The following is a 22,889-nucleotide window of genomic DNA, read 5'->3' as shown; positions in this document are numbered from 1 at the left end:
TCTCACGTGTGAATTGCTCCTGGACATCTCCACGTGGATGTCGGACAGCATTGCAGGCTTCCCTGCCCTGATCACCTCTCCCCCCACCTGCCTCCCACAGCCTTCCCTGCAGCAGCTCAGGTCAGAAATGACGGTGTCATGCTTCCTCCTCCCTCTGCGTCCCTGCACCCCACACCTCCACACCAACCGACCCCACCTTCCATCTGCTTTACCTTCAAAACCTATCCGAAGTCTGGGCCCCGCACACACCTGCCTTCACTGCTGCCCTGCAGTCCAGGGCCCTGAGATCACTCACCAGGGTTATGACGCTGGCTCCTCCTCCTTCACCTGCCCCGGTGCTTTCTTCTCAACTCCATAGCTGGGGATCCCTGTAAAATTGGAGTGAGTGTGCCACACTTCTGCCGAAAGCCCTCCAGTGCCTTCCCATCCCATGCAGACTAGTATCTGACACAGGTGTGGGACCCTCAGCTGAATCTCGTCTCCAGGAACAGCCCAGGCATGGTCTGCCCCCGGGCCTTTGCATCTGCTGCTCTGTCTCAGGATCACTGTGGATTCAGCTGCACCCTTGCTGTGGGGCCTTCTGACCACTACCCCGGGTCCCAGCCCCTTTGCATGCTTTGCTTTTTCTTACAGTGTTCACTACCTTCTGGCATCATACATAATCTGTTTACTTATTTTGCTTATTGGTGTCTAAGTGCCCCACTGCCTACCTCAGGGTAAGCTTTCCATGAAGGCAAGGCTTTGTCTCTTGGCTCACTGACTTATCCCAGGTACCTCGGGAGATGCCTGGGGCAGCACAGGTGCGTGTTGAATACTCAAGAAATGAGACTGTGGGCTTGGCCCAAATAGAACTCCGTGTGATATGTGCACATTTCCCTTTCTGTAGGTTCGTGGTCTCATGTTGACATGACCTTGTTGGACAGCAAACAGCCCCAGTCTCAGGGCCCAACCACAGTGGCACTGAGTCCTTGCTGTGTGGTGGTGGTGGTGGGGTGTTGGTTGGGAGGCCCTACTTGAGCCTGTGGTTTGGCTTGTGTTGTCATCTTGGTCCCACAGGCCTGCCTGGACAAATCCTCATGGGGGTAGAGAGGTCCTGAAGGCTCAGATGTGCCTTCTGTGCCTTCTGCCTGTCTCTCATGGCCCCGAGCAGCTCACATGGCCATGCCCCAGTGGTGGTGAAGTCACAGGGAGGAGGAAGAATGGGGACCGCGGGCTGTTCTGTGAGAACCTTCATGTGTAAGCACATGCAGGTGTGATGACATGGGGTCATTTTCTGATGGATGATTCCTGTGTTCCACATATACTGGAAGAACTGTTTCCACTCAATGTTTTTAATCCTCTCAGGGAGCCAGAGTGACACCAAAGCACATTGTTATTCTGCATGTTATTTTAGAGGAGAGGGCTGCGGGGTCAGGGTCTCCCTGTGGCTTGATGCAGTGATACTAAGGTTGTTGACACCCTTTGATAACCTGACACTAACGCTGAACCCCCCTCTAGGGCTGAGTCCTCGAGGGGTCATCATGGGCACCCTTCTGGGACAGGTGCTGTGTTTGAGGTTGAGCCCGGATGACCGTACAGTTGCTGTATGTGCTGGAAATAAAATATTGATGCTGGATATTGAGGTAAGAAGGTTCGACGCCTGCCTGCATGCAGTTTAGCAGGGCCCAGCGCTGCCAGGCTTACCACGGGGCCCCCATCTGCCTCTCATCAATAGGATTCTTTTTTTTTTCTTTTTAAAGATTTTATTTATTTATTCATGAGAGACACAGAGAGAGAGGCAGAAACACAGGCCGAGGGAGAAGTGGACTCCTTGCAGGGAGCCTGATGCAGGACTTGATCCCAGGACCCCGGGATCACGCCCTGAGCTGAAGGCAGATGCTCAATTTCTGAGCCACCCAGGCGTCCCTCATCAACAGGATTCTTAACTGGGCAATGAAGGAAACATATCTTTGTCTTGCACTTGGAAAGCTGCAGGAATCAGAGACTGCTGTTTTACGTCAATTATGAGACCAGTCCATGACATCAGGCTATCCGGAGGCTAAACGAGCATGATCGGTCACTTATTTCTCTGATTTTCTCTTCCGTTGGTGACCAGAGATAAGCCCTCCCAGGGCAGTGCTTTCGTGTATCTTTTTTTATCAAACTTGCTTTCTGTCAGCAACTGGACTTTTTTCACTTGTTTCTTAACTGAGGTTGGTTTAAGTAAACGTGTCTCCTCTTCCAGGCTCTGCGACGTCTGATTAGGGCAAGGGAGTGCATTAGGCTCACCAGGCATGAGAGCGCAGGAGCGGGGCCGGGGGTATGAGGGAGGCCTCCTGTTCCCTCAGAATTCATGTGCTGCTAAGGCTTCCTTTGGCTTCTGTTTGCCAAATGAATGAAGCTCACAACTGTTTGCCTATGAGGAATTTTCTGCTATGTCCACTTAAAAAAAATCTGGGTTAGGGAGGATATTAAGCATAAAATCTTAGTTGAGGATTAATTGACGGTGGGCTTGCTGTGTGCTAGGCACGTGGGACATAGAATGTACATTTCTGTGTTCATGCAGATTTTGGCCAAGTTGTGCAACTGAGGCTCATGCATAACAAGATGCTAACGTTGTAAGCGGAGTCTCAGGTGATGGGAAAGTTCCTAGGATTCAGGGGTTCTGTTACAACACCTACCACACGTAGCAAAGCTCAGCAGCCTCGTGTTGGGAGAAGGAGCACAGAGGAGCCAGGAGGACACCAAGCCCTGTCGATGTTGGCGGGAAGGCAAGGATGATGAACCTGAGTCTGGCCTCCAGCACGCAGACAGAAAAGCGAGGTGGCAGGGGTCTGTTCCAGGCTGTGTGCACCTAAGTCCTCGGTGGGCCTGTGAAGCACGAGACTTACCAAGGTACTAGCTCACCGGACGTGCACGGGCTGCCAACCAGCACACGAAGTGTCGTAGTTCTTTTAACAGTACATGTCATAGTGGCTGCTTTGTGGCCTTTGCTTTGAGAGACTTACATGAGTAGAGAACACTGACACTGATGTCAGACATGATCACAAATAACAAAGGGAAGCAAGGTGTGTTCCAGGATATGGCATTATTAACAGGCAGAAATGCATATTTCCTAGCATCCAGGCTGGAAAGTTTCCTTGTCCTTGGCACAGTGGGACCTCCCTTTCCGTCTCTAACTGCCTGCTGGCAAAGAAGCCTAAGACAGCAGTGTTTCAGTTGTGTTTGTCAAGGGTTTCAGGTTGCGGTATTGGAAGTCTTTGAGGGTGAAGCACTTCCTCATCAGTTGGGTCCCTGTGTGGATGCAGATATGTCTGTAATTCCCGTGTGTGTCTGAGGGGGTATTTATCTTGTCTGCTGGATGCCGTAGTGTTGAAGAGCAGTCCTGATGCCAGGCACCTGGAGTCCCACAGGGATGTCACTTGCAGGGGTGACTTGTCACCATCCCTCCACTGTGCTGTGTGATTCTGGCTCATGACAGCATCTTCTGGGGCTGCCTGGTGAGAGCGGGTTTCAGGGACTTCAGAGGAAGGAAAGCTCATCAGCAGTGAGAGCACCCCGTCCTGTGTCCTGTTTGATCTTAGGATGCCCTGGCAGCTGCCCACGGGGTGTGGATGGGAAGGTGGGAGGGCCCCTGAGCCGTGTCTGCTGCGTGGCTCTGCTCAGGATTGACCTCAGGTTGCTTCGTTTCTAAAATTGCCATGCACGTGTCCTTGAGCAGCTTATGCTCCTGCAGCTCAGCCTTCTGAATTTTAACAGGTAGTCTCGCATTGGGAAGAGGGAGTTTCTAGAGTTTATTTGAACAGAAACTGTTTTCTGTGAGATATATGTCATTTCTTAAGAACAATAATTACCAGAACATTCAGTTCCTGACCTTCTTCACAAACTCTCCCAGAGCCGGTCTATACTCGCTGAGCTGGAGGGTCACCAGGGCCACGTGACTGCAGCTGAGTTCTGTCCCTGGCAAACACATATCATCATCTCTGTGTCTGAAGACAGAAGCTTCAAGGTAGGGGCGTGGGCACGGGAGTACTCGAGGTGCTGTCCAGGGGACCGTGGACACACCCGCTCAGGCCCGTCTGGTCTGAGGTCACCGTGCACATGTGATTCTTGTTTCAACCACACTTCTGTCCTGAACTTGGCCTGAGGTGTCGTCTGGGCATGTTTCAACATTCGCCGGCAGGCCTGGGTCAGCTGCGGGACCCTCCTCCCCAAATCCAGGGCCTTGGGGAGCTAGAACACTAACGTACCCCTGGTGTTTCCTGGGGTCAGAGCGGAAGAGCATTTTCCAATCAGAGGATTCAGTCAGAACCAAACTGAGCTTACAAAGACCATAATTTAAGATGCCAGCACCTTCCCATCCAGCTCCAAGTCAGCTAGTGTTAGGATTATCGTCCTATTGACCCAGGGAGGACGTGTAGAGCATGGTTGGAAGAGGAGTTGAGGGTAGTTCCCGTCCACCTGCGGAGTGGGAGAGGAGAGAGGCCAGAACACTTCCTCGGTCACCTGGAAGTGTCTGCCCCGCAGACCCGGCCTCACAGGGGCTGCTTGCCTTGCTCGGAGTGGGACTCCTGGGGTCCAGCCCAGCCCCAGCCCACCCAGCTGCTGTGCCGCACCTCTGCTCACTTGGATAGAGATGAGGGTGCCCGTTGTCTCATGGGGTTTTTGAGAAGGGGAGCTGATGTTGGGAAGGCACTAGAGTGTGCCTGGAAACTCAGGCCCTGCAGCCCGGATGGCAGTGACTGTGGCTGGCACACCTCTTCTAGGCAGCGTCAATCGGGTGCTGGAGATGTCTGCAGCCCTGTCTCGGATCTTCCAACTCCATTACTTCTGGAAATGTTAGCCTTTTCTTTTTCACATGCTTCTGACATCTTTTATTGTGTTCCTACACTTTTGTTATTTATATGGCTATTTTATTATTTTCTCCTTTAGGAAACTGCTCACACAAATTAATTTGTAACTGAGTAGAAATATTAGTTCAAACTACATCAGTAATGGCAAAATTTGTATCTTGTAAAGAAACATGTGTCTTTCCCAAGGTTTGGGATCATCATGTGGGATCATTGATCTACAACTCACCAGTGTTAACAGGTAACTTAAAACTCGCCCGTGGAGTCCAGTTCTCTCAGTGTGTTTATATGCTGGGGTTGTCCCGTTGAAGGGGGTCTGAGGGTCCTTCAAAAGTAGCTGTGTCCCTCCCAGCCACACGTTGTAAGGATTCACTTACCAGGTACATTTCCTGAAGCTTTAAACTTAAAATTATTTTAAGTGTAAGCTCACAGTCTGAAAAGCTTCCAGGTGGGCTGGAGGAAACGTGCTGTCCACCTCTGCTGTCCACAGAGGCAGGTGCAGCGCCAGAGGATGCACTTACCTGGGAAGCTCTGTAGGCCCTGAGCCCTTGGCCACTGTGCGCTCTTCTCCAACTGTCTGTTTGGTGGTGAGTCCTTACAGCACGGTCATGTAGGTCCCCGAAGAGCCTGCTGCCCCCTCTAAACCCCCTCCAGACACCTCCTGGGCCGGTGTTCCAGGGTTCCTAGCTCACATCCTACTGTACATGTGGCTTCTTTCTTGTGATGAATCACAGGAAAATACAGCTTAACGATCGTGCAGGTGCATTGTGACCCAGTGGAGTTCCTGCGGCCCTTCCCAAGAGATTTGGCGTTCCCCCTGACGTCAGTGACCCTGTGCTGAGTGGGATATTCTAGGAACTTAAATGCAATCTCGGGGACAAGTGCATTTCTTGGAATTACGTTGGAATTATCTTCCTGAAATTAATTTGTGGACTTACTATTTGACGGTCCAGAAAACAATTACTAATTTGATTTTGATGTCATTTGTAGTTTATTTAGGATGCGTAGTGTTTTTAAATGTCCATTTATCTTAATTTTCCTTCTGAATTCCTGACAGTTTAGATTCAGAATAACTTTTATTCATTTATTTGAAAAGATTTTCTTTCTTTACTGGAGAAAGAGAGAGAGACAGAAAGAACATGGGTGAAGGGAGGGGCGGGGGAAAGGGAGAAACAGACTTCCTCACTCAGCAGGGAGTCTGATGGGGGGCTGATCCCAGGACTCTGAGATCATGACCTGAGCTGAAGGTAGACATCTAATCCACTGAGCCACCCAGGCACCCCCAAAATAGCTTTTAGGTGAAATGACATACTAGGCAACAATTTAAACAGTGGGCATCATTTAATTGCTATTTTCCTGACTAATCCCATAAATTTGTTTTCTTTGTTACAAGTCTAATGGTTATTGGGTGCTAGTGCTTTTTGTAGTGTGGGTAATGGAGCCGCTGGGCCTCAGTGGCCCTGAAGTGGTTTGCATGGACTGTGAGCTGCCCCCAGGCTGATGATGTGGGACAGCTTCGCTACCTTCCCCTGCTCACAGGTCTCAAAATGGTTATGCACTCACAGTTTCTATTTCCCCGTGAAGAAATTATTTCGGAATAGTTCAGACTTGACTAAAAAAAAGCATTATACATAAAACTCAGATGGTTTTCAGTTTACATACTACAGGTAAATATTCATGTATTCTCTCTACAGCCTTCCCTCTCCTGAGCCTCCTCATTGATGCCAAGAGCAGACAGCTAGTGACGGGATGTGCAAACGGCCAGGTGAGGGAAGCACCAACTGTAATTCCAGGTCCAGACATGATCATGACCACGCGAGCGTCCGCGGAAAGGTCTCTGCTTGCATTCTTTATGATTTGAAGAAACCGTCGGCCCCAGAGCTTGGGCCCTTCCTTTTGGGGCCTGGGCGTCGGGCTCGCACGCACCCGCCCACTGCCGGCAGAAGAGCCAGCTTTACATAATTTGAAAAATTTGAAGATACTTGATTTCTTTAAAACTTAGTTTTTTAGGGGTGCAATTCAGGTGGACTTCACAAAGCGTGGATACTGTTTTCTTTTTAAAAAGTTGCTGTTGTGATAATCTGGGCAAGATACCATATTAGGAAATAACTCAGTTCTCGCTCTTGCAAGAGTCCTTTACCTTCACACGAACGAACGCCTTGCTTCCGACACCCTGGTCACCACGGGTGTGGGGGTCCCTGCACACCAGGTGGTTCTCCAGCATGCCCACAGGGTGTCCTACGATCTTACTCAGTTCTGACACTGTCTGCTGGAGACCCGCAGGTGAGGGGCCGGGTCCCATGTGACGACACCCCCTTCACACGCTGATCACATGTAGTAGGGCCTGGGCAACCTGGCTATAGACTAGACGTGCTCACACCCCCCACTTTGGGTTCCATTGATTTGCTAGAGCGACTTGCAGACCTCAGGGAAATGCTTATTTGGCCCGTTTGCCAATTTTCTTTAAAGATTGATTTATTTGAGAATGAGAGAGAGAACATGAGCGGGAGGGGCAGAGGGAAAGAGCATCTCAAGCAGACTCTCCACTGAGCACTGAGCCCGACACAGAGTTTGATCCCATGACCCTGAGATCACCTGAGCGGAAACCAAGAGTCAGATGTTTAACTGACTGAGCCGCCAGGTGCCCCCAGTTTACCTGCCTAATAAAGGGTGTGATAAAGGACAGACAGCAGCCAGTTGGAGGGGCACGTATGGCGAGGTCTGAAGGGTCACCTTTGTGGTGGGGGCTGCAGGTGTGTTCACCAACCTGGAAGCTGGGTTTTCATGGAGGCTTCATTATACAGGCCGGACTGATGAAGCCATCAGCCACTGGTCACTGAACCCTCCCCTGAGGTCAAAGGTGGGATGGAAAGTCCAACCCTCTCATCAGGGGATTGGTTCCCCTGGGAACCGGCCCCCACCTTCACGGCTTTCCCAAGGTCACCTCGTCATCACCACCGAAGATGCCTTTGTCACTCTCATCACATAAGAAGTTCCTAAGGTTTGAGGAGCTTTGTGCTGGAAACAGAGAGGGAGGGGGGCGGCCAAAAATATGTATTTCCTGTTATAAATCACAACATCACAGATGTATTTCTGGAAACTAAGAAATGTTATTTTTGTTTTTGACAAAGGTTTTGCCCAGCGACGTGCTGGATATATTCACAGCTGTGTGTTGGTGGTGCTGGGTTCAGAGAGGCTGGTGTGGACCAGTGGGAAGCAGGGTTGTGTCTGCATCTGCAGGCTGCGGTCTGAAGCTTGGAGGCTCTGGGTGTGCAGGGAAAGGTGGGGTCACCCAGACAGGCTTCAGGTGGGGAGGGCTGGTCTCCTGCTCCACACCTTTCTCACTGGGCTGCTCACTGGTGCCCTCTGATGACGCTGACCTGTTATGTCTGTTTTGCTTTTCCAGCTTTGGATCTTCAGTTTGGTTGAGGGACATCATTATCGTTGTGTGACCCGCGTGAGCCTAAAGAAGAAAAGTGAGAGTTTCTCTAGGAGGGTTGAGTCCAGGCTGTGCAGCCTGCCGGGTAATGTCACTCAGAGTCCCCCTTGGGTCTCCTGTCCCTGGGGCTCCTGCCCCCAAGGCTCCTGCCCTCAAGGCCCTGTCCCTGGGGCTCCTGCTCTCAAGGCTCCTCCCCTGCTCTCAAGGCTGCTGCCCTTGGGGCTCCTGCCCTCAAGGTCCCTGCCCTCAAGGTTCTTGCCCCTGGGGCTCCTGCCCTCAAGGCTCCTGCCTTCGAGGCTCTTGCCCTAGGGACTCCTGCCCTCGGGGCTCCTCCTCTGCCTTCGGAGCTCCTGCCCTCAAGGCTCCTGCCCCTGGGGATCCTGCTACTGCCCACCCCCACCCCCCCCCACCCCCCCATCCAGGGCTTCCTCTCAGCCTGCCAGGGTCCCACGTCAGGTGAACCGAAGGGAGAGCAGGGCAGGGACAGTTGTTATTGGGACAAGTCTGGCGTCTGACCTCAGATATCCAGCAGCACCAGGCTGGTCTTGTGAGGGGACGGGGGTATGGGGGGCAGCGGAAGCTCATACTTGTGTGCATAGCATTGGGGGGGGGGGATGCTGCGGTCTGGTGATCAGGAGAGCACCTGCCCCCCAGCCCAGGGCAGCAGCTTCCCAGCTTCTGTGGGTTGTCACGGAGCCCGGGCCCCCATCCTGCCTGAACCAGCCCCATCTCTGTGCTGAGGCCTCTCCCTCAGCCCACCGTGTGTCCACTTGGCCACGCCTCACTTCCTCCTCACGGGTCACTCTAATATCTCCCAGAACGTCTCTAAAGGAGCGGACACTGCTGGAAACGCTGGGGATTTTACTTCTTGCCCTCTAGTGGACATGTGCTGTCCATTCAGTTTAGTGGTACAGCAAATGTGTCTTTCTGCCCTCAAGTTCCTCATCACTATTCCTCCCTTTGCTTTAGTTTGTATCTTTTTTTTTTTTTTTTTTGTGGATGGCTTTCAGCTAGTTCTTTGTGGAGAAGGTCAGAAAGGACCTTATCCAAGTTATCTGTTTTCTTCCTAATGCTTTAAATCTTGGCTTTCATTATTTCTTGAGTAAGTGCCATTTATCAGAAGGTGAACCTGACCCTGCTTTAGGAACAGAGGCAAAGAGAAGTGCCTGGAACCCCACCTGTCTTCCTCACACACCGCACGAATGGGGTCTGCTGTGGATTTATAATCTTGTTCTTTGACCCGTGATCCGAGTTACTCAGCCTATGTGTTATTCCCTGCGACATCCCATGCTACCAGCTATTTGCCTTTGTCTGTGTCATCGCTGAGATGATCAATAATTCTGTTCCTAGAGGAGAGTCAGCGTCCCTGCACACATGGCCTGGAGAAGGGAGAGGAGGTCGAAGCAAGCCTCCCCGTCCTGGGGCTGGCGCCCTGTGACCTGTCAGCCATCGTCAGTGCCCCGTGTGTGTGGGGGTGAGTGTGATGACCTTGGCCGGTGCCCTGTGAGGAAGGCCTCCTAAGTTAGGTTCATTTTTTTAAGAATGATTAAAATAAAGCCAAGTATTTTTGTTTGAGAAGTAATAGCTGGTAAGTGTTGTTCAGATTGCATATTCTAAGTCTTAAAGTTGGTAAACTTGGTCAATTATTTTTAAGTATGTTTAGTAAAAGAGATGAAATTGTTTTTAATTTTGCTCACCAAAACCTAGGCAGATCCTGATTCTGCACAAGTAAAGGGAGATATAATCAAACTCATTCTATACCTCCCCCAGCTGCACTGCCTATCAGACTCTAAAGAATGTATTACGCTGGCTTTCACCACTGAGCACAGAAAGCTCCAGGGACAACGAGGCACAAGCCTCTGGTCTCCTTGGACAGAGTGGGGATTATTGGCATGGGGAGCCAGCAGTGCTGGGTCTCCTGTGCTGGAGCTCCTTGAGGGTCAGGGCCAGGGCTTCTCCCCTGGGGTGTACACGGAGTTGTTCAGCCGACTTGGGGATGGCTGTGAGAGCATGAGGGCCGAGAATGAGCCCAGGAAGTCAGGGTGGTCAGAGGCTCCAGGGGACCGAGAGGCAGGAGGGAGGGAGGGCACCAAGAGTCTTCAGAGTCCCAAGTCTGGCACAGCCTGAGGAGGCCTATTGGTCCCTTTATTAATATTTATCTAGTTTGTATGATAAAACATAGAAGAAAAAGCAGAGTTGGGTTTGCCTTTGGCTCTCTGCTACTTCTTTCCATTTCCTGTTGAGCTGGTTACCTCCTTTACAACACCACCTGGCAGGACCAGCAGGTGCAGCACTGCCCCTCTCTCAGGGACGCCCACCTCAGAGAGGCCCGTAACCTCAGAGAAAGGGAAACCTTGCAGATTGTAGTCAAGCTGGAATCAGGTTGTGGCTGGTTAGTACTTGTCTTTACCAGACAGCGGGTGTCCAGGAGACCCGGAATTCCAGCCTAGTCAAGGACAGTTCTAGATCATCAATGCCAAGAGCCGGCCACCTGCAAGAGCACATGGAGGGCCACTCAGTGGCATGCCGTGGGATGGGAGCCTGAGGAGTGAGACCAGCTCTTTGTTTTTCCTTTTCCCTTTACAATTAGGCTTTCTTCTGAGACTACCTCATGCTTGTGGATTGGAAGCTCAGCTGGCTTATTCATATTTAACTTGGCAAACTTTGAATTGGAAGCGGTTTTACATTATAGGGGTAAGATCACAGTTCAGATCATCTTTGATACAAATTTCACGTAATGTCAATTAGTCTTTTTCTCTGACATCTGGGGGGTGACACTTCAGCGTAGAAGGCTTAGTCATTGGGTGTGCTGGGTGTGCAGAGTGGTCAGGCCACAGGCAGCCTCCCCACGGGATCCCAAGGACAAGCTCTGAGTCCACTCTGACCTCCTGGCAGGTCTCCCTTCTCTTTGTCCTTGGTCCTCCCATCTTCCATATACAGGGCTCTGAGGGACACTTGTTCTCTTAGCACTGCTGCATCTGTCCCAGGCTCATACCAGGGGCTCTAAGTTCACCCCATCAGTATTTCCTGCTAGAGTCTTAATACCTGTGACTGGGGACTGGTCGGACTCCCAATTGTCTGAACTGAGCTGGGGTGCCCTCCTGCCCAGCTCTGGTTCCAGTTCTCAAGACCACCATGCACTGAGCTGCCCCTGCTGGAGATGTAGGCATGATGAAGGCCGCACGGTAGCCAAGGTCACCCATAGGTGCAAGCTCCCTTCTTTCTCTCTTAAGGCCCCTGAGCTTTAGGGACAGAGTCTGGGTCCTTAGCCTGGGCCCGCCAGGGCCTTGGTCCTCACGGGAAGTCACTGCACCTTTGCATCACTTACAGGACTTGGCCTGAACCCTCCAGACCTCTGCTGGCCTGAGTTCCTGTTCCTCCTCCTCCCGCTCATGCTTGTAGCTTCACCTGAGCTTGTCCCCCGATCTGGTTGGTGTGTGTGCTCCTGGGGATGGTGTTTTTCTCTGTGGCTACGCTGCACACTGGGTCTGTGGTCTCTGTAGGCCCCTGCTCCTCAGTGACTCCAGCAGCTCTTGCCCCGGGGTTAGGGCTCCCGTGAAGGCCTTGCTCCTTGAGACACTCCAGCCCCTAGCACAGGACCATGGGCAGTGGGCATGCGGGCACATGGTGAATGAATGTGTCAGTGAGTGGCTAGTTCCCTCTCCTTACCCTGTCAGCATTGCTTGCTTGTTTCTCTTTGCTGAAAATTAAGATTTCAGGAGCCTCAGCATTCACGTGGCGGGATCATGTGCAGTGATGAGCAAAGCCAATGATGATAAGGTCAGTCCTAAAGTGTTTACTGCCCTCAGCCTGCAGAACACACTGCCCGTACTTGTGCTTTGTACTCACGTTGTGCCACATAGGATGGCATGGTTGGCTTAGTGGGGTCTCATGGGTGGCATTTTATGAAGCACATGGTGGCCATGGGGCTACACTGTAACTCCCGGGGTCATTGGAGCAGATTAATTTGTACAGAGCTGGGCTTTGACTGGAGTTGTGAGTGTGTGATCGTTGCTGACTGTCCCCTGCAGGCCATCTGCTTACTCACATCCTTGTTTGGCCGGAAGATCGTCATGTTGGAGATCCGTGTTGCTGCTCTGGTGAGGTCTCAGCAGGGTCACGACGCAGGAAGGCATCTATCGGTGCTGCCCCGGTACGGCCTTCCTGAGTAGGATATACATGGGCAGCTTGACCAGCTGGGAGAATTTTGATTCCTTTCTAATCTTGAGAAAGAAAAATAAAATTCAGTAAACTCCCCGAACTGTACTGTTTGAAAGAAGTTATTGCTCGTGGCATTGCTTCTACCTTGTTTAACGCTAAACGATTGATAGTTTATGTTAATGCAAAACTATTTATTTTATGAAATAGCACTTTTATGAAAAATATTAAAAATTTTTTTTTAGATTAAGAATAAGCATGTGTGCAAGCACTGCATGCCCGCATCTACAGGAATCATCGCTGGTGACTGTCCTTATACTGTGCATTTCCGTGGTACAAGGCCAGTACGTGACTTTGCTGTCCTGTGTGCTTCTGTTCCTACCCTAGCACCTGTGTTGGGCCCACCTCTCCACTGTGCTTCACAACTGCGAAGGAAAGCAAGACCCCGCCGGCACCTCAGAGACAGTCTGGTTAGTGTCCCGTGGCCTGCAGTGTCAGAACATGAAGCCCTGTTCTGCTCCGTGACCCCGTACTAGTTGGCACCATTCACTTACTTTGTGAATTCTCACGTGTCCTCCCCACTCCGGTGTTCATTCTTCATTTCTCTGCCTCTCGTGTATATTTTTCTGTGAGGTTGTTGGTAGGGAATATGCTAGATGTGTCTTTTCCTGGATTGGGTATCATTCACAAGAATTCAAAAACATTTAAAAATTGCTGATGGCTCTAGTGGCCAGAAGAGCAGCTTACTTAGGGATACTCAGTTATCTACGAAGGGAACAATCTCTTCTTGCCTCTCTTTGCTGACGAATTTTAAAGCAAATCCCAAACATCCCATTAGTTTACCCCTGCATACCTCAGTATGCATTTCTAAAACATGTGGACATTGGCTTACCCAGCCATGATGCCTTTATATCAAATCCAACAGCATTTCTTTGGTGTTTTACATTAGCCAGCCCATCTAAGCTATTCTCGGTTGTCTCAAAAAATTTTGTCATTGTTTTATTATAAGCAGAAAATAAATCCACATGTTGCCTTTTACAAAGAAATGATTTTAAACGTAACTTGTTTTAAGATGATAGGCTTTATCACATTCCATTTATTTCCATTGTAAGAATAATTGATAATGAGGTTTTTTTTTTTCCCTTCAGTGACCAACCCAGAGTCCAGTCTTGTTAAGCCCCTTAGTGACCTAATTAAAAAAACAATAGAGATGCTCGTCAGTCTGCTTTTCTCTCCATCTTTGGTGAGGGACCCAGCTCCTGCAGGAGGCAGGACAGGGTGGGATGGGGTGCCCCCTGCGAGGACCTCTCCTCCCCTGCCCAGGTGGGTATCTGTGTCCATCCGTCCCCTCCTTTCTCTGTGAGACCTTCTGAAATTCATGACTCTTCTCTCCTCATGCCGCTGAGCCCTTCAGGAAAAGATAGTGTAGAGCCCCCCACTGGCTGACTTTTTAATAATTCTCTTAATACCAAAAATAATTTTATGTTATGTATATGTTTCTATTAAAATTATTTGGAAAACTTGTGAGTAATAAATATTAAATGGCTAACAGTTGGAATAAAAAACTAGGTTGTTTAGATAATATTCTGAAATTCTAAATATAATTTTTAACTTAAAATTTCTTATGGGATGAAATCTCTGCTATGTGACTAATGATGCATTAGGTTTTTTCCCTGTAAGCGTGGCAGCTGTTTTCATCAGCCACATGTTGGCGACCTTACATTTCAGGAATATAATCTTACGGCGCACCTCCATGTGGAAATCCGTTGTGAAATGAGACACATGATTCTCTCTCCTGCTTTTCTTTTTTACTTTACTCATTTATTTCTTTAGCTTTTGTTCTTGCGTATGTTTTATTTAGATTTATCCTTAAAAATGGATTTTATTTCCATTTTTTGCTAGTATGGGTCATCTTACTTAGATGGGGGTATATGATACACCACACTTCATGGCTAAATGTTGCGTAGAGCAAAACTTTTGATAAGAACAGTTGTATAGATAATAAGGTTTATTATGGAGATTATAATTTCTCTGTATCGAGAGAGAGGTAAAACCTCAAAGTGTTGATCTTTATGCCAGTTTTTATATCTTGTTTAAAAAATATTCGTATGGAAAATTAATGAAAATGACTGATTTATAGCTATCCTATAATCTAAAAAATTACATCTCACTGTAATAGAAATAAGAAATACTTGTGATAAAGAACTTTTATTTTAATGCTTAGGGCATTTATTAAGATAATATTCATTTACATATTTATGAACTTTATTCTAGTAATCCAAGACTCTCTTATAATGAAGTATACTAATGGATCTGTAACTTAATAATTCTCTTAATACCAAAAATAATTTTATGTGATCCTGAAAGTATTTTCCCATTGGTTTTATTTTTCTTGGAGGAGATTTTTTTTTTCTCCTTCGCTTGACACTTAGGTGGAGAGAGGTTTTCTGGGTCCCCTCTGGGTACAGTTTTATTTCCAGGTCTTCCCTGAGGTGCTTGCCATCCCCTGGGTGGGACTCTTGCTTTGTAAGCCCGGAAGGGAAACCTCCCCCCTGTTCCTGGGTCACATAGATGCCATTTTAATGATTTGCTCATTAGCTTCACTTGGTTTTTGGAGGGAATATGGTCCCGGTTATCAGGTATGAAATAGTGCCAGAAACAGAACTGAATTTCTTTGTTTAAAAGAAAAAAGGGAGAGCAGTTTTTAAAATAATTGAATATTGTGCAATTACCCATTTTTATGAGGTTATTTTATACCTTGGTATAGAATATTCACACTGGATACCAAGTATTAAACATATATAAAAATAAATAATTCTGGCAGAATTTTATTTAGTTTGAAAGAATTTTTGAGATTTATAAGTATTTGTGGTGTTCACCCAATGTGAGAGTTTTTACCAATTGGCAGTGTTGTGGAAGACTGGTTAAAAATAGGGTAAGTTTCATTGCCATTAAAAGACCCTGACGTAATTATGTTTTAGTGGCTTATCTTTCTTGTTACTCTATCTATATCTATAAAAGAGAAATTTGAGTGATTTAAGATAATGGCTATTCTTATTTGTAGAAAAGATGTATTTGTCACAGGTTTGTAGAGTGAATTCCTCCTGGATGGCTGATTTTTAGCATCTGATGGACACAATTTCCCATAGACCAGGTTTTGTGTGTGGCCTGTTTTATGACAACAGGAGCTGACATGCTAGAGTCCATAGTATTATTGAAATATGAGGTCTTGAACATACTGTGATTCAGTATCATTTGAGGAATGAGAAAAACATTATTTTTCTGTTTTCTTCTGCTTTTGATGCCATTGATATAACCTTCTTTGCTGATGGTGGTTGGTTTGGCTTCAGGTTTGAAACCTAAGTTTATGGGGACTAACTTCATTCCATTTGCATGAACTTTTCTTTCTTTTTTTTTTTTTTAAGATTTTATTTATTCATGAGAGACACAGGGTGGGGGGGGAGAGAGAGAGAGAGAGAGAGAGGCAGAGACACAGGCAGAGGGAGAAGCAGGCTCCATGCAGGGAGCCCGATGTGAGACTCGATCCTGGGTCTCCAGGATCATGCCCTGGGATGAAGGCAGGCACTAAACCTCTGAGCCACCTGGGCTGCCCAACTTTTCTGTTTTTAAGGGACTTTGTTCTTGTCATGTTAAATGTTTGCTACTTCCTATACTCCTTTTACGCAGCCGGGAGGAGCACCGTGAAGGACCAGCCCCTGGTTTTCCACACCAAAGTGAGGTCATCTGGGTACGCATCTGCACCGCAGTGAGTAAACGGACTCCTAGGCTGCTCATGTCGGGGCGGAGAGGCAGGGTTCAGTACATACACATGAAAATGTGTCTGGGAGGGCCACCCCCTGGAGCAGGGGACAGGCACGTTGGCTACAGGAGTGGCCACAGCAGCATTTCCTCAGTGCTTGCTGAGTACTGGCCTCCTAGGAGCCCTTTGGTCCTGACCTCATAACTGCCGTGATGCCGGCTAGTCTGGACGGTGCCAGGACAGGGGTGGACCCACCCAGGAGAGAGGGACTGTCCCCCTCACAACTCAGCGTGGCTACAATAGCGGAGCATGAAGTTCAGTACATTCGGAATGGGGGAGGTTGGTTGGGGATGGGGTGAAAGATGAGGAAATAGTAAATTCTCAAATATGAGAAGTTTCCAGTACAGCAGAGCCTTGAAACCCCTCATCCTTCAGGAACACCACATTTCTGGGAAGTAGACTTCACTTTTCTGTGTAAAATCCTATCACCCCCAGTCTTGACCTATTATGTGTTCTTAACACATTGAGCAAAACAGCTGTGCTACTGGCAGCCTGTGGGGCCCCCAGTCAGAACACAAGTCAGGGCTTTGGTAGGTTCTCTGGGGTCACCCATCCCGTAGACCTCCCCTTCACCTTGTTCCCTTTCATGGGTCTCCTGTAGCCACACCTGGCCTCCCCTGTGCATTCCTCCTGCCTCAGGGCTCTGCACTGGCCCTTTCTTCCCCAGGTGCCTCCCTGAGGCTCATGCAGGTGGGGCTGACAGGGTGACCTAGTATCTGGGCTGCCATCCCTGGTTGCTCTGTATAAAATGGCAGCCCCTACCATGATTCCCTCTCAGCCCTTGCTCGCTTTACTCTCCCTGGCCCGACTGGCTAGCATGACTATGTTTTATTTATTTACTCTATAAACCCCTGGGCCTGAGACAATACCTGATACCTCAGACCCTCTCACAAATATGGATGGATGTTTGGATGGATGGATCAGTGGGTGGGTGGGATGGGTGGTTGAATGGATGAATGGATGGTTGGATGGGTCAGTGGGTGCATGGATGCATAGATGGATGGATGGATAGATCAGTAGGTAGATGGATGCACGCATGCATGAATGGATGGGTCAGTGGGTGGGTGGGTAGCTGGATGGATAGGTGGATGGATGGATGAGTAGATGAATGGATGGAAGGAAAGATCAATGGATGGGTGGATGCATGGATGGATAGATGGATCGATCAGTGGGTGAATGGAAGCAGGGATAGATGGGTGGATTCTGGATTCATGCTCAGCAAAATTGCATGCTACTTCGTGCATCATGCCTGTGAGCACCAGCTGTAGTGTGATGTGCTGTGTTCTGTGTGAGCCTCCAGGGTCCCCTGTGTTCAGAGTGGACCCCCAGAGTGCCCTGTGTTCCGTGTAGACCCCCGGGGTCCCCTGTGTTCCATGTGGGCCCCCAGGGTGCCCTGTGTTCTGTATGGACCCTCAAGGACCTGCCCTGATCATGCCTGCCCCCCCGCTCCTGACATGCTTCATGCACTCCAGCAGCATTCTTGCTCCTTCTTGGATGCTTCCCGCCAGTCTCTGCTCAGTGGCCCTCTACCTTTTGTTCCCTCTGTGGAGTTCTCTTCTTCTATCCTCATGGGACTAGTGTCCTCCCTCATCTGGGCCCCAGCCCCTCCTAGGCATCCAGGGGACTTGCAGATATTGTGGCAAATGCAGAGTCCCAGCAGTGGCCTAGGGCCAGGCCACCCTCTCTTGCCCCATGTCTTGATGGCTCTGGGCATGGCCTGATGCAGAATGTGCTGCTTGCTCTGTGAGGCTGGATGCAGGTGCAGGTGGGGGTTTGGCTGTCCCCTGTGCAGCCCCGGGGCTTAGCACCCTGTCCCAGCATCTCTGGCATCTTGTACTTTCTCCATCTGAAAGACAGGCTGGTACCAGGCAACTGTTCAGCCACTACCTGTATTTGATAATTTCATTTTATTTAAGGGAGAATCCAGCATGGTTTCCCGGAGAGTTCACTTCTGTTCTGAGTAGGTCCAAAAATAACACCCATAAGGGTGGTTCAGTTTCTGTTATGATTCTATACATCCATTCTCCAAAAAGGGACAATGTCACAAGAATGCCACTGCAGATACATAAGTGGATGAACAGCTATTACAATTGAAGTAACCGAATGTTTGATGTATTACTATTGTGGGCCACTGAAAGTGCTCATGAATGTTTATATGTGTGTATATTTTGCTGCAAAATACAAGTCTCTTAAGAAGCTTGGAACTGTAATCTTCGAGAGTGACATGAATTTTCTTTCCACAGCATAACTATGTTTTCACCAAAGGCCAACACCAGGAAGTGTGGTGACCACTCTTCACGACGTAGGGATGGTCCCAGGTGGTACGTAACTAGCTTGTCGGTTCAAAGTAGATGTAGCATAATTTGGAGAGAGCCTTTAAATACTTTAAATGATTTTGTTTCAAACAGGTGTACAACCTAGTGAGTATGTGTGTACACATGGGCACGTATATACACAGCGTGTATATGTATGTTCCTTTTGGTCAAACTCAGTTCTTGTTAATCCTCTTTTCAGATGGGCTGCTAGATTTACCACCTTCACAACTTAGGGATATTAATTTTTGTTAAAATTCTTGTTTAGAAAGTGTTATAGCTGTGACGGATCATTCTTGATAAGTTTCTTAGGTAATAATTGGACAGAAAAATCTGAGCAGTTACAGGGCTCCAGGTGACTTTGAATGGCTGGAGATGAGCTCGTGGACTTGGAGGCGCATCTTGGGCAGTGGCCGTGCTGTACAGCACATGTGGGGCCATAGCCAGTCCTGCCAACCCCCGGGGCCCATGTACCTGGATGAGAAGGTGATTGGGGGGACCTCCAAGACCCTCCCAGTCCCACACGTGGAGGTAACCTCATCTGGACAGAGATTCCAGGCTGTGCTGTTGAAGTGTCCCTAGCTCTCGTCCACAAGACGTCTGCGTGAGCAGTTTTTCCCAGTTTTGTGATGTTTCTCTTAAGCCCCGATGCTCTTCCTGCCCTCCACTGCTGCTCCTGTATCAGCGGGTCATTGATGGCAAGGATGTGACCCCAGCAGGTGCCCTCAGACCCTGTGACACTCAGACCAGTGGTTGGAGATAGAATGCAGCACCAGAGAGTTCTGCTCAACTCTGATCTTCTGGGTGACTTTTCCCACAAAAGCTCAGTTCTCCAGACCCAGCCAGTGGTCTTTGATGCATTTCTGGCCCAGGAGGCATTCTGTTGAGGGTAGGACTGATGGGAGGACCCCAAACAATGCCCTTCCTGAGCAAAAGGCTCCTCCGAACACCGACCAGATTTCACTTAGAAGGGATGGGACTGTGGGCTGAGGCCTTGCAAGGCCAGTCTTTCCAGCTTGTATGGCCTATAAAGCTGTGAATAAATGTATCTAACTTGTCGCCAATAACTTCCAGCCTTTACAACAACCCGTCTTCACAGCTACTTTCTTTTTCTGCCCTCTGCTGTGTGCCTGGTGCCTTTCCACATTCCCCTAAGTGTGTAGCAACACTGTGTGTCAGGTGGTTTGTGTTCAGTTTACTCTGCATTCTGCGGCCGAGGTGGGAAGATTGGGGGGCCACATGCATGCCAGTGAGGAGCCTTGCCGCCCGTGCCCTGGCTGGCCCCCATGCCCATGGCCTTGCTGCTGTGCAGAGGCTGCCAAACCTTTAGTTGCTGAAAATGAACACTGGGGAGATTTTGCCTCAAGATCTGGATGCCTTCAGTGGACCATGCTGCCTGCCCCCAGGGCCTGTGGGACCCACTCCACCCAGCCTGCCCCTGCGAGGGGTCCCGGCCACCGATCCTTTCCCCTAAGCCTCCCTGGGCTCTTTCACAGCCTGGGAATGTGGTTATTCTCATGGCAGATATCAGCCATTTGTAGTTTATTTGAGTGATTGGTAGGATGGTCACCAACAAAGAGTGTGAAACTGCAAAGTGCAGCAAGAGGCTCTCCCCAAGTCGTCACAGATTCACTTGAGTTTATGTTAAACATGAGAAATCCTTGACATCTTGTACTTAAAATGCATGCATTTTGGCCCCATGGAATGCAAGTGCATTTTAGAGTTATTTCATGGCTTTGAATATGTTTATATATATTCAGGTTGGGTAGAATGAAATTGCACATGTAAATAGGGGACAACCTACTATTCTAGTCTGTTATCTTGTTTCTAATCTCACTTTGAACTCTCTTGATGTTCATTTTCCTGATGTCCCTTCAAGTAAGGAATACCCTTTGGAGAATTCTCCACCAACCAAACTCTACAAGCAGCGTGTCCTCGCCTACGGGCCTGCTGCCGCACACTGCGTCCAGTACTCAGGTAGGCTATGTCTGGGGCCGCGCATCGCTGCATTGCCAAGCATCCCTTACCTCCCACTGTTCCATCATAAACAGAGCTTTAAACTTGCTTGCTTGAAGTTATCTGGCATTGTTTGAGTCTGGTTTAAAGTCAAAGCTCACATTGCCCCTGAGCATACCCGGCATCAGGGCATTTGTGCTTGCGTCGGCCGCTGCTGCAGCTTGGGGAGCTCCTTGACTTGGACTTAGAGGCTCACCCAGGTCTGCGCTCTGCATATGTGACCATCTCCTCCGTAGCATTGGAGGGTGTTGGGGTGGGGGCGGCTGCTTCGAGGAGTGTGGAGGAGGCCGCCCGGGGCAGATGACCATCCCTCCTTGGGTGGAACCTTTCCTGCAGGCCCAGTGGGTCTTGGGCTTGTAGCGGCCATTTCACTCTCAAGTGTGTGGAAATGCCTCTACCAGACTCTCTTCTGGGTCTTCAGCATTTTTCCCAGGAGAGTTTGGAGGAAGCTGGGAGCAGCTCCCATGCAGGTGGCTCTGTGATTTGAGCTCTTTCTTCAGAAGCACACGTTGTTTCTGGGTTCTCGAGTGACTTGGAGTGAGAAGCTGTGCTTGCCCTCAGTCCGGGCTAGAAGGCCACCCCTCAGCATCTTGAGCGCATTCCTGCAGTTTTCACTGTTTACAACTGTTCTAGGTTCTCTTCATTTTTCATGTAAGTTTAGTCAAAGCATGTCTGAGTGATTTTGGGAAATTAGATTCATACCATCATCAGTAAAGTACCTTTGTGGTGTGAGAGAGGCTTGCTTATTTATGATCGTGTGATTGTATGATGTGATTAGAAATAAAGTAGGAGTCTCGATTTGAAAAATTGTGGGAGGTCTCTAACTTAGTTCTGCCCTGTTTTAGGGGTATGTTTAAATAGAACTGCCTAGCTGAATAATATGTGTCTTAAATTCTGTTGATGGAAGGCGGGGTGCCACAGGGTGCAGAGTGGGTGCCCCTACTCCGCACTCCCGGGTCCTCTCTAAAGCACATCCTGGGGGATGTCACGTGAGGGTGACACAGGGCCTGCCACCTGGTGGACTCTCAACGTGTGGTGGCTAGCCCTCGAGCAAGTGCTGTTTGGATTCCCTCGCTAACTGACAAAACGAACGTTAAGTTAACTACAAATTCTGTATTTACCTGTTGCAAGTGTGACTCCTGTGAGCTGTGATTTTTAAAGGATGTCCCTTGCTGTTTTGAAGCAGGAGATGGACAGTGGCTCGCCTGCGGTTTAGCCAACCACTTGTTGCTGGTCTTCCGTGCTGACCTTAGTGGGACACCTACTGTCTTTTCAGGTATGATGTGTTAGTTTGAGTTAATATGTATTCATGGAGGGCTCTCCTTTTGGTCCTGGGTATCAGTTGCTTTGTGCCCTTCTATGCCCTTCAAGTTCAGAATGAGAGTAAGTAAGGCTTGTATGGAGGTAAATTAGTGAACTAGATTGGCCCTGCTAAACCGGGCGGAGGGGGTATAACCTGGGAGGCTAGGGCTGCAGGCACGTCTGCCACAGGTGCCCCAAGGTCAGGGAAGAAAGCTTTTGCAGAGTTCCAGGGGAGGAGTAAAGTCAGATCTTACAGACATGACGAAAACATGCTTGGAAAATTAGGGGGGGTTTGTTCACAGACATTTTCATAAACCTAACAAGGTAAATTTTTTTTTTGGGGGGGTGAGTAGATCTGAGATGAGGGCAGTGGTATTGGAAGTCTCGCTATTTTAGCTTCCTGACAGATCACTAGTCCTGAGCCCTGAGCTTCTCCCACTCTTGTTCAGGGTCCTGGAACTGCTTTCTGCAGACTCACACCCAGTGGATATTTTAGTAACAATAAAAATACAAAAAAACCAAAACCAAAAACAAAAAAACCCCAGAAATGCTGCCAGTGAAAGTGTTTCTGTGAAGTAGAGGAGTGAGGTGCCTGGTGGAGGGAGTGGGGTGCAGGTGTGGTGGTTGGGGGGGCAGGAGCATGCCCCCCAGGGCTCTCCCAGACTCGGGCCCCCCAGAGTCCTCAGTGGCCTCTGGACAGCCTGGAGGAGGGGCCTCTGCAGGGGCTGGTGCCACCCTCTCGCGACGTGTGGGAGGAACTGCCGCCCCATCCACAGCCCACGTCGTCCCCCTACACTCTGTGGCTCCTCCTGGCTCCAAACCTTGGTTCTTAACGCTCTCCTTAAGGTGCCTTCCATGAGCCTAGGACTCTGTGTGCGAGTCTTTCTATCATTCAACAGTTGATAGAAATGCTGATTATGTTGGACGTGGATGTTTCTCTATTCTATTGCAGGAATGGGGCTCGTGGCTGAGTTAAGATAATGCAGTAGATGTTCAAACTCACCTTTTAAAAA

General features: G+C 49.0%; 1 protein-coding gene across 31 annotated transcripts in view; it reads left to right on the top strand.

The window, feature by feature from the left end:
* WDR27 (WD repeat domain 27) overlaps nt 1-22,889 on the top strand; it is a 216,087-nt gene that overhangs the window by 81,167 nt on the left and 112,031 nt on the right. For 24 of the 31 annotated variants that reach the window (XR_012033290.1, XR_012033376.1, XR_012033377.1 and 21 more), the window contains 14 exons: nt 1,498-1,622; nt 3,875-3,988; nt 5,019-5,070; nt 6,524-6,594; nt 8,236-8,353; nt 9,619-9,742; nt 10,859-10,962; nt 11,981-12,048; nt 12,300-12,421; nt 12,814-12,896; nt 16,114-16,192; nt 18,490-18,567; nt 20,438-20,535; nt 21,758-21,850. Coding sequence is in view for 23 of the 31 variants with exons in the window: in XM_072831310.1 (XP_072687411.1) it covers nt 1,498-1,622; nt 3,875-3,988; nt 5,019-5,070; nt 6,524-6,594; nt 8,236-8,353; nt 9,619-9,742; nt 10,859-10,962; nt 11,981-12,048; nt 12,300-12,421; nt 12,814-12,896; nt 16,114-16,192; nt 18,490-18,567; nt 20,438-20,535; nt 21,758-21,850 (1,329 nt within the window). In the remaining 8 variants the exon portion in view is untranslated. Of the gene's footprint in view, nt 1-1,497; nt 1,623-3,874; nt 3,989-4,911; nt 5,071-6,523; nt 6,595-8,235; nt 8,354-9,618; nt 9,743-10,858; nt 10,963-11,980; nt 12,049-12,299; nt 12,422-12,813; nt 12,897-16,113; nt 16,193-18,489; nt 18,568-20,437; nt 20,536-21,757; nt 21,851-22,889 lie in introns of those variants that run through there. The other 7 variants (XM_072831368.1, XM_072831361.1, XM_072831351.1 and 4 more) reach the window with 5 other exon arrangements.

Source organism: Canis lupus, chromosome 1 (genome assembly GCF_048164855.1).
Source record: "Canis lupus baileyi chromosome 1, mCanLup2.hap1, whole genome shotgun sequence".
Lineage (NCBI taxonomy): Eukaryota > Metazoa > Chordata > Mammalia > Carnivora > Canidae > Canis > Canis lupus.
The sequence above is the reverse complement of the archived record's forward strand: the minus strand, read 5'-3'. Positions and strand labels throughout refer to the sequence as shown.